Here is an 11,312-nt window from a genome sequence, read left to right as displayed (position 1 = left end):
TGTCTGCAGAGAGGCTCAAAGCTCTCTCTGGCGGCTTGATTATTGGTTGTTATGTAATACATCTACCAACCCTTGGATTAGAGTCAGGAAACAGCCCAATGAGTCCTCTCTGCAATTGAGATAGCTGAATAGGTTTAAAAGGACAGAAGGAGAACACAACTCCAAGAAAATAGTCAGTATAATGTCTATGCTAACACATACACCACCACCACTGAAACATGTTCCAGACATCGGAGGCACTCAGGAGGGTTATCTGTTTACCAATCCTTTAATCTCACATAGCTATTCAGTTAAAACATGCCTACGCGTTTCAGCCCACACCCTAGCAGCAGTCCTTGGGAATTGTTTGTGGCTGAATACACAACCCAACGACATTGCTTTGTGGTCTTCAGTGGTTACTTTGCTGATTTGAGGTGCCATGTTCCCTTGCCATGATGCCTTCCTCCACACGTTATAGAAGAGTGCAAAAACCACAAAGCCAAGGGCTGCTTTCACTAGGGCTACTCTAGATAAATATGACTGTTCACCCTCCTCTTAGCTTATAATGTGACGCTCCTTGAACGAATAGTTGCATTTGAGAAAGTATGTTTGATTGGCAGTGTTCATCAACCTTCTCTCTCTCTCTCTCTCTCTCTCTCTCTTCTCTCTCTCTCTCTCTCTCTCTCTTCTCTCTCTATTCTCTCTCTCTCTCTTCTCTCTCTCTATCTTCTCTCTCTCTCTCTCTTCTCTCTCTCTCTTCTCTCTCTCTCTCTCTCTCTCTCTCTTCTCTCTCTCCCTCTCTCTCTCTCTCTCTCTGAGGACGCAGTGTGCCAAAGCTGAGAACAAGCTCAGAACACACAGCAGCAGACCCCCTCCGAGGCTGGGAGCTCAGAGCTGCTCTCTGTGTGTGTGTGTGTGTGTGCGTGTGTGTGTGTGTGTCTGTGTGTGTCTGTGTGTGTCTGTGTGTGTGTGTGTGTGTGTGTGTGTGTGTGTGTGTGTGTGTGTGTGTGTTTGTGTGTGTGTGTGTGTGTGTGTGTCTGTGTGTGTGTGTGTGTGTATGTGTGTGTGTGTGTGTGTGTGTGTGTGTGTGTCTGTGTGTGTGCGTGTGCGTGTGCGTGTGCGTGTGCGTGCTTGTGTGTGTGTGTGTGTGTGTGTGTGTGTGCGGTGTGTGCTTGTGTGTATTTGTGCATGTGTGCGTGTGTCAGGACCAAAGACGCAGGGCACTGGAACCAGCCCAAGTAGCCATTGGAGTGATCAATCTGCTCCATGCTGCAGCTGGAGTGCGGCAGTGCCAGAGATGGGACGTGGCCAGGAATCCGCAAACAGCTCCCTTACCCTCGACCCACCCACACACACACATGCACACACATCTTGCCCTCTACCCAGCTGTCCTGTTCCTCTCATAATCCTATGTGGACGATTGGTATAGTAATTGCATGGGGGTCGGTACGGTACTTAATAAGTAACCATATGAAATGAAATATCAATTTAACCTTTAATTATACAGCCAAGTACTACATCCCTGTTTCCTATCTAATTTTATCATACAGTATATCTAGCATCTATTTGCAAAGCATATTGATGGCCCATTACTTTTGGCTTGTTAGTTTTTTTCCTCACTTGACTGTTTTGTGTGTATCTACGTGTACGTGTGCACGTCTGTGTGTGTGTGCATGCCCCCTGCTTTTGTTTTTCCGTAGCTGTTCCTCTTTTGGAGCAGCTGACTTCCTGTTGACGTTTGTGGTGAACACACCTCTGTGCTGTGATAAGCCTCATCTGCTAAGGTACGCTGCTAAAACAGAGGAGGCGTTTTTCTAGTTTTTTTTTTCCAACCGCCATTATTTCCATTGATATTGCCATAACAGTAGCGTGTCTGTCTTTGGATGTTTCATAGTTATTTACAGTACTGCGTAGCAGCTGTTGTTTTGTGCTTTACGACAAACGTCCTCCTTTTAAACACTGTTTCCCTTTCACATTGTGTCACATTTTCTATGGTAATTCACTGCCTCAGTCTTTATCCGGCACTTAGATGAAAGTTGGCCTACCTTTTGTCCCATCACAGGAGTAGAGCTGCTTGTTAGTTTTAAAGTGTGTCATGTGTCTTAAAGTAGGCAAACTGAAGATGAAGCCGAGGCAGGAAGACTGGAAATGCATGGGAGCTGGGATCAAAGCAGAGCTTGCTTGTCCTCACACAATCAGGCCTGGCTAGAACAGTCATAAATGACCGACGTGTGGTTTGAAGAGACAGGGGTAAATGATGATCACGCATTGATGGTTTTTTTTGTTTGTTTTGTTTTTGACTCAGTTCACAAAATGAGAATGCGCCAAGTAAATATGTCATTGTTGTCTAAGATGCAGACTTGTAACAAATGAGTCGCACACTAACAAGAAAACATCAATTTCCAGTGAAAATGCATAGAGTGAATAGGCCGAACTTTAATTTGAGAGCTCAAATGTGTCCAGATCAAAGACAGGAGATCTATCCCTCATAACTCCCCATGTCTTTCCAATATGTGTTAGTCCAAAGCAGCCATTTGTAAGGCTGTGATCTGCGATCAAAGTCATTGACCCCTTGAGTCTCAAGAGGAAACTGTGCACAATAGCATGTGAGTCTGCCAACGTCCAAAACCTTTCACCTTTGCACACAAACAAGCCAAATGAATCTCAGTGGTGCAAGATTACTCATCAATCCTGGAAAGACGTCATAAATCCAGTGGATTAAGGATCAAGCTGTCAGAGGTCCTCCTGATCAACATGTTTTGATCATGTTCAGCGTATAAACACTGTTTAAAAAACAGTTTCTTTCATCCATACTTGTCGGGCTGACACCACACGAAAAAGTGGTCAATATCTATTGATTTGAAAAGTTATCCAGATCCCGTGACACTGATCCCAGCTGGTTGCAGTCCTGGTTGCCTTGAAGACGCCGGTGAAGCAGGCAAAGCGCTTCTATATTTCTCATCAAACCAACATTCTATGAAATCAGTAAAGGAACTCTGCAGGCAAGGGCAGACTTCAATAAAAGTCTGATTAAAATGAGTGATAGTTATTATGGTTACCCAGAAACAGCACTTAAATCCCAATTTTTCTCCAAAAAGCTATTTCAATTGAATGACGTCAGTCAAAACTGTAATTGTCCTCACCCCGAGGCAGTGACCAGCAACCTCCGGCCTGCTGTTTGCATGTAAGTGTGTCTCTGTGTGTTTGTTTTGTGTTTGTGTGTATGTGTGTGAGTGTGTGTGTGTGTGTATCTATGTGTGTGTGTGTGTGTGTGTGTGTGTGTGTGTGTGTGTGTGTGTGTGTGTGTGTGTGTGTGTGTTTTGTGTGCTTGTGGCTTTGCAGGCAGGAAACATACACATACGCATTTCTCTGCAGTGTATCTGAGCCCTCAAACACACAATTCTCCACATTACTCAATGTTAAGCCCATCTTGTGGTATTTAGGCCGTCATCATCCGCGCCGTCCTGCTACTAATTAAGAGAGAGAATGAGAGAGACGGCATGGGAGAAGAGGCAGACGCGGAGGAGGCAGGCCCGGACGTCAGAGCTGGATTACAGAGAGTGTTGCTATAAGGGCAGAAGGTTTCCTGTCTCTCTAATGAAGGAAACGATTGGGTTTCTTACATTGAATTTATTTATGCCACGGAAGGTTCCAGAAGGATGACACTGCAGCAGAGAGGCTCACTGCGGACAGCTGTGTTTTTTACCTTGTGGAGGACTTCTTTAAAATTCAAACCAGATAGTTGGAGGCCCGTTGCTGCCTGGGTGCACAAGGTCATCAAGCAATCCCTCCCATATTGTTCCTGTCAAGAGTTCCAAAATCAATACGTAGGCTACGCAAGACACTATATTGCTTCCTTCCTTCCAAATCTCTACAGTATGTTGTAATGGCATTTCCTCAGTTTTACACTGAGAGAGAATGAATGATGTTTCTCTCCTCTGTTGCTAGGAGAGTTTATTTATGACTTTGAGGAGGGAGGGCGCAGCAATGTGTGGCGAGGATGAGATGACGGCGTCATGCATGGACAGTGGCGCTCGCTGTTGGCCATGTTTGCCTGCTCACAGCTGCCCTAATCAATTTGAGGCAGCGGTGGGCGAATCCTCCCGCAATTTAGCAGCTCACAGCCGAGCACAGATGTTGTTTTGCCAAACCATGCCAGGGAAGTGAAGCATGAGGGCCCAGCCTTTTACAAGAGAGAGAGAGAGAGAGAGAGAGAGAGAGAAGGGAGAGAGAGAGAGAGGCAGATGCCAAGCCTTAAGATAGCCAGCAAACAGGTGCTCAACGAGCAGTGAAAAACAACCAGTGACCACATCTCCATGACTCCACATTCTACACTGCGGTATTTGAATCATGTCTGATAACAGGAACAGTAATATTCTTCCCTCTCTAAATGGCCCTGTGCCAGACATTTCAGTGACAGCACCGCATGCCTTCAATGCAGGGCCTAAGCGACGGCAGCTGATTTGAGAAATGGGGCTGGCTGAAACTCAATTATGTTGAGCATTCATTTCTCAGCCCGAGCCTGCAGATGGAAGTCGACTATTTAATAGCAAAGGAGCTCGAGTGGGGAAGAGCGGAAGCTCATTGTGCCCTCACTGCCCAGGTGGGGAGGGGAGGCTGAGTCACAATCGCATCTGGCTACCTGGTCACCCAGTGCACTACTGCCATTGGTGGTAGAACATGGAAGTCCTTCCTGATGGTGTTTTTTTCATGTTTCTCATGCCAGCGCTGGGAAGAGATGCTTTTTGCTATGAGGTCAGGGGCTGCGATTGTGCTTGTCATATGTGAGGGGGAGAGGCTTCAGGGGAAGTCCAGCAGTGCAACACATTTAAGTGTTTATGCTCACTGTGGAGGACTGTAGGAATGTGTTATTTGAGTACAAACCATCTGATTCCATTGAAGTATATCCCGTAGCTAAATGTATGTGTTTTCTGCCTTTATATGTGTCTAAGAGTGCAATCACTTTATATAACCACCCATTCTTAATGTACTGTAAGTCCTATGTGTGTTATAGAACAGACTATAGAGGGATCTTGTTAAAAACAATAATTATGATGAAGGAAAGCTGAGAGATCAGTGATAAGATGTCCTCTGTTTCTTAGTATAACACAGTAGAATGGAGATTAAACAGCACCATCATGCTGCGTCAAGCTGTTTAAGTCACATAACTTAAGCGGGTGCCTCCCTCTGGTGGTATGCGGTAAGAATTACACCGCCAGTGGCACACCAATGAATGCATAGACTTAATGCTGGGATGTAGTGGTAAAATAAGAGGTGAGGTGGGTGCTGATCATGGTAAGGTGGACTGCAGTATGCCATGCAGTATCGGATTTTTTTTTAAAAAGCATTCAGAACATGTTTTATTGGTGTGGAGGTTATTGTCCAATGTTTATAACAATACCAGTGGTGTGTCATGCCCAACATCAGCTGTTCTAAACTCATTGTTAACTATAGTCTCTTGAGGTGTATTGCCACCAGAATCAAAATAAAAGTCCTTCAGAGAGGAATATATTGCAGTTAACATGTTTTTGTACTTAAACCTTAACTGAGAAATGTAAATATAAGTAGTGATTAACAAACAATGCTATCTCTTGATTGCTTTAAAGGGATTATCCTGATTGTTTTGGTGTCCTGACTAGTATCGAGGGGAAGCCCAAACAATAATCTCATCACTCTCACTAACACCTCACAACTCATGACAGCAAAAGTCCTGTCAACATCATGTGAAATCACATGCATTTGTTCCTCTCCCTATACTTCCGCTGCAACCAGCAGTACTTCTCTAAGACCCTGTTCAGACTGCAGGCATAAGTGGCCCAAATCTGATTTTTTGGGGCCCAAAAGTGACCAGGTCAGACTTCTTCAGAAGTAGTGTGAACACTCAAATCTTGCCCAGATCTGATTTTTTCAAATCAGATTTAGACCACTTCCATATGTGGTCCTGAATTAGACCCAGGTCTGATTTTTTTCAATGCGGCCACATTGTAAACAACCAAGGCGGATTTGATGCGATTTTTACGTCAATCTACATCTGAGGTTTGTCACAATTATGTGCCGCGGGAGTTAGCTGATGTCATTGTTATTGTTATTGTAACTTCTCTGCGTGTGTGTGTACAGTGGGGGGAAAAATGTATTTAATTACAACTCATTATTTTCAAGTCAAGATATCTTTCAAACTAATTCTGTTCATTCCTCAACCCAAAGCCTTTTGTCATTCTCAGGGCGCTTAAATGTCAGACCGAGAGACAGGGTCATTTTAATCCACAAGGTCACTTTCCAGCTCACATTCTTTTCTTTTCAGGCACAAAGTCATGTCTCCTGCTGCCTTTCCTCGACCTGGTTTATTATGAAGTGAATAGAGTGAGTGGGACTTGTACAGTAATTACACAATGAGTAAAGTGAGTGGGATTCAGCGGATGATTTTATCTAAAGTGACAGGGACTCGGAACGGTGGATTTGGGACCCAAAATTTGTTGAAAAGAGAATATGATTCACTTTTTTATTATTAAAAAAAGGAAATAAAAGTGCATGCAAAGCAAAAGATTAAACATTTGAAAGACCGACAAAGGAGAGGGAAGTAAAAGTAATAGGTGAGAGAGATGAGTTAAGATAGACCAACTAGATCAGACAATGAGTGAGTGAAAGAAAGAAAGAAAGAAAGAAAGAAAGAAAGAAAGAAAGAAAGAATGAAAGAGTATTTTTGGTATAGAGAAAGATAAAGAGAGAAGAGAAGAAGAGAAGAGATATAGAGAAAATAAAGACAGAGAGTGATTGGTGATAATGACAGAGGGATGTAGATAAGAGTGAGAAAGTAAGAACCGTAAAAAAAACAAATAAAGACTTGAAGAATGCAAAGACACAGTTCACACGCAAAGTAAATACTGGTAGGCTGATTTGCATACTAGACTGATATGCCGTTTGGCAGGATGTTTCATGCAGTCATGTGTGGTCTAAAGGAATGTTAGATGAAAATGAAAAGCAATTTTGCTATTCGTCCCCTTGTTGATTAAAAACACATATTTTGAAGGGATTTGTATATTCAACTCAAGTTAGTCAGTGGCTCACCACAAGTAATACTGTACATGAGGTTGAAAGATAAATGGCATGCCTAAATGTGGTTGTTTGTGGCCTGACTTTGGGCATAATATAAACATGAAATATTGTGATATAGACTTTGTACATGAAGTGATTTGAACCACTTTAATCACATACATTTGTACAAAGAGTAAGAAGCCATCAGATAAGGCAGGGGTCGGACCTCGGACCATATGCGGCCCATTGTTTCATCCAGCCCCTGAGGCAAATTGTCCAATACGAAACAAAGTATTTACTCAAAATAAAATATTAACAAAATACATTTTGATAAAAATCAAAGAAAAATATTAACAAATTACTTGCAGATCAGCAATATTTTTTTTAAACTAAAGAAAATGGCACAAAACTAATGGCATAGCCATTATAACAACTGATATAACATAGTTAACATTATAAACATTTTAAAAATTGATACAGCCAAGAAGATGTCCCATGTCTGAAGTTGAATTTTGAATGCATTGTAAATGTGGTTTATATGCTCCTTTTCATGTGTTGAAAGGCCCATGCACTGTTGAATACCCCATTACTGGTATGGACTTATTCCTCTCTAGTCTATCGATAGAGGACAGACTGGTGATATATAGGGACATGGCAGCTGGGAGCACAATTACACCCTCATTGTGATGAATCATGAGCCAGCTAAGGGACCATTGTTTAGGTCAAAGGTCACCTAGCAGCCCTGACATACAGACACCATCATGACTTCATCCGATCACAGGGGACACGGATCGGTTATGGGGACTGACTCTGGGTCATGCTCGACCTCTGGTAGCCTTTATTAACCTCTGAGGTCATGAGATCTGTAACTGCATGACAACACGGGAGGCTCAGTGGGGAGCCGCTACATTCTTCTGCTGTTATATATAGCATGAGGGAGATCCATGGCTCTGGCCACCAGCGAGGCATACTTCCTCATCACAGGGATTCACCCATGAGACTGACAGGTCACTAGTGTTGTGGCAACCACAGGGGAAGACCAAACACAAACACCAGACAAACTCATCAGCTATATTTCACTCTCTCTCTCTCTTTCTTTCTCTCTCTCTCTCTCTCTCTCACTCACACACACACACACACACAGACACACACACACACACACACACAGATACTCAGAGAGAGATAGATAGATAGATACTTGATTGATCCCCAGGGGAAAAAGAGAGAGAGAGAGAGAGAGAGAGAGAGAGAGAGAGAGAGAGAGAGAGAGAGACAAAAAATGCACATGATCGTCATCTGACCAATGTCTCACAAAACACACTGTCACAAAAGTCTAGCAGTGAAATCTGGGAGTTTCCGTGGTCACTCTCATTCATAATGTGGAGGGTCTTTCCTAGTACAGACCTGTGACTGGTCACAAGCTTCTGATGACCCACAAATTGTAGGTCTCTGCCTTTCATCTCAGTGCTTTACTTGCAAATCATTAAAAAAACAATTTGGATTGATAAAAAACAGCTGCTGTTGTTAGCATTACAGACCAAGACTACAAGTAGAAACAGTTCCAAAGCATAATTTAGAGTTATAGCACAAATTGCCTAATGAGGAAAACAGGGAAAAGACAAAAATGCTGCCATCTAGTGGCACAAGCAGTCACATGGCATAACAGCCCCTTTACTTTATCCTGTTCTCAGACCAGACAAAGCCTTTTCATATCTGCCATAGGTCAAGCAATATCATGGTGCATGTTAAAAATGACTAATCATTTTATCTATTTAAAAAAAATGGTCTGTCATCTGAATAGAGACAGAATGCTGAAATGTCAGTTAGAGTGTAACATATAATAATGACACCACACATGAACAGGTGGATATGATTGGATTTTTTAAAACCAAAATCCAAACTATTTAACAGCTTCTAAACTGTCCTCACACGGAAACACCTTTATTATGATGTATTAGGCTGTCCGCTATTGCCCCATCTAGTGGATGTAGGGAGTGCTGCAGCACTGAGACTCTGGTGAATGTTTCAGAGGCAGGAGAGAAATTAGCCCTGCTCAGTACAATGATGTCTGGAGTACTCCAGACCAAACACAGACACTGTCTCAATCTGTGTCCTGCAACCTCTTACTACTGAACCGTTTTGTTCCCTCCAAAAGGTGAAAGGGCAGGAATCAAGGAGCGTTAAAAAAACTATTAAAATGCCTAAATCATTAATGTAAACCCAAGCCAACATGTTGTTTCAACCACCTCTGGTCATCATCAGGGATTACAAATCACCAGACACTACAGGTCACATGATGTTACATGGAGGAGGCACAATTTTAAAAAACCACAAGGAATGAGGTGAGACTAATAAATGCTTACCAGCAAATAAATAATAAATAAATAACTGTTTTTGCAGCTCAACGTTGGTGTTCTATAGGTCATTCTGTGTGACAGTAGGCAGCACTCTCAGCTCCACCACCATGTCACCAGGTCTCTGAGCTCAGCAGTGATGTCCATCTGGGCAGTGACTGCAGCTGAATAAGTCTCTAGTTCGCCGTCTGAACTCAGTCCAAGTGCTTTGAGTCTCAGTTCCACACATGGAGAACAGCAGCACCAGCAATGTGATGATAGTGTGGGTACCTGATCTGCACGGGTTACCAGATCTGCATGATTACGTCACAAAATAAATAAAATACATTCTGATTGGTCTATTAGCCGTTGCACTTCCAGAATTTCATTGGTCAGAATGTTGTTTGCTGTTCGATAATTCGCCTGAGTTTATTGTTTTCTGTTGAAGGACCCAACGTACAGGAAGGAACGCAAGTGCCGGCAAGCCGCCCAATCACCGATAGGCCTATCTACCGTTTTTGTAATATAAACAAATAAAACATTAGTTGCATTATTAAATTACAAACTTCTAGCCTGTCAAACCTTGAAATACAGAACTACCAGCTAGCCACCAAACATCGATGTACGTATTTCCAACCTTAATGTCACTTAATAGCTAGCCATCAAACATCGATGTATGTATGTATTTCCAACCTCTTACAGTACGTGTGTCACTTAATATTCATTTCTATTCACTCTTTTTACTGTAATAATGACCACTGTTGAAGCGCACATGCGAAACCGGAGATTTTGCATGTGGATACATTTCATCACATGTCCTAAAGTTTCATTTGGCTCATTTACCAAAATGGCTGCTAACATGCGGATCAAAATTCAGCAGTCAAAACAAGGTTGTGCCATCGGTTGTGTTTGAAAAAGTGAATCAAGTATCAAGTTTCTTCCTGTTAAAATTGTGTGTGTTAAGTAGAGAATTGTGTGTGGTGTTTTGCAAAAAAGTGTTTTTTTGAAATTGAAATGCTAAGTATTAGTTTGCAGATTTGGTATGGGGACATACTGTAGTGTTGGAGTGACAGGTTTGTGACATGGAAATATTTTGTGTGCAAGCAGTTGAAAAAAAGCTATAGGTACATGGTAGAGAGAGAGGGAGTGTGTGTGTGTGTGTGTGTGTGTGTGTGTGTGTGTGTGTGTGTGCACTCACGTGTGTATTAAAAGAGAGTGTGAAAAAAGAGAAAGACAGAGAGAAGGAGCCCGCCATGCGCGTGTGTGTAGTGAATCTGCGCATGCCTGTGTGCATGTAAGAGCATATGTGTGATGGTTAATACATGTCTTTGTGGGTTGGCATGCCTTTGGAACAAAAGCGAAAGGTATGCCTGCCAAATATGTTTGTTTGGAACATGATGGTGCAAACTGTATCGAGGCAGGGGCTTTTGTCTGCTCTGACTGAGGGTGTGTGCTTTGTGTCTTTGAATGTGCGAGCGGGTGTGTATGTGCATTTGTGTTTGCTGTGTGCGTCTCTCTCTCTCTCTCTCTTTCTCTCTCTCTCTCTCTCTCCCCAGTGTGAGTGTGTGTGTGTGTGTGTGTGTGTGTGTGTGTGTGTGTGTGTGTGTGTGTGTGTGTGTGTGTGTGTGTGTGTGTATTTGTCCCCCTCGTCATTCCTTTCTCCCTCCACGCCTGACTGACAGAGATCCTGCGCACTTGAATAGTGCTCTTATGAGGCTGCATTCTTCCATCTCTCAATGGAATGTTTACAGAACGGTTTACAACCCCACACAGATCCCAACCTCTCTCTCTCTCTCTCTCTCTCTCTCTCTCTCTCTCTCTCTCTCCTACTAACTCTTTCTCATTCCCTGTCTTTATTTCTCTTGCTGTCTATCTCTCCCTCCTTCCTTGTCTCTCCTTCCCTCCCTCCCTCTCTCCCTCCCTCCCTCTATCTCTCTATATACCTCCCGCAAACCCACCTACCCCCCT

At 42.9% G+C, this 11,312-nt stretch overlaps 1 protein-coding gene across 1 annotated transcript in view; it reads left to right on the top strand.

The window, feature by feature from the left end:
- Positions 1-902: 902 nt before the first annotated feature.
- Positions 903-11,312, top strand: part of LOC125305110 (keratin-associated protein 5-1-like) — a gene marked incomplete at its 5' end in the record, with an annotated part of 15,695 nt that continues 5,285 nt past the window's right edge. Inside the window, 2 exons of the mRNA XM_048259723.1 lie at positions 903-1,082; positions 3,214-3,301. Coding sequence (XP_048115680.1) covers positions 903-1,082; positions 3,214-3,301 — 268 coding nt within the window. The remainder of the gene's footprint in view (positions 1,083-3,213; positions 3,302-11,312) is intronic.

Source organism: Alosa alosa, chromosome 1 (assembly GCF_017589495.1).
Source record: "Alosa alosa isolate M-15738 ecotype Scorff River chromosome 1, AALO_Geno_1.1, whole genome shotgun sequence".
NCBI classification, from domain to species: Eukaryota; Metazoa; Chordata; class Actinopteri; order Clupeiformes; family Clupeidae; genus Alosa; species Alosa alosa.
This window is presented reverse-complemented; position numbering and strand designations above follow the sequence as displayed.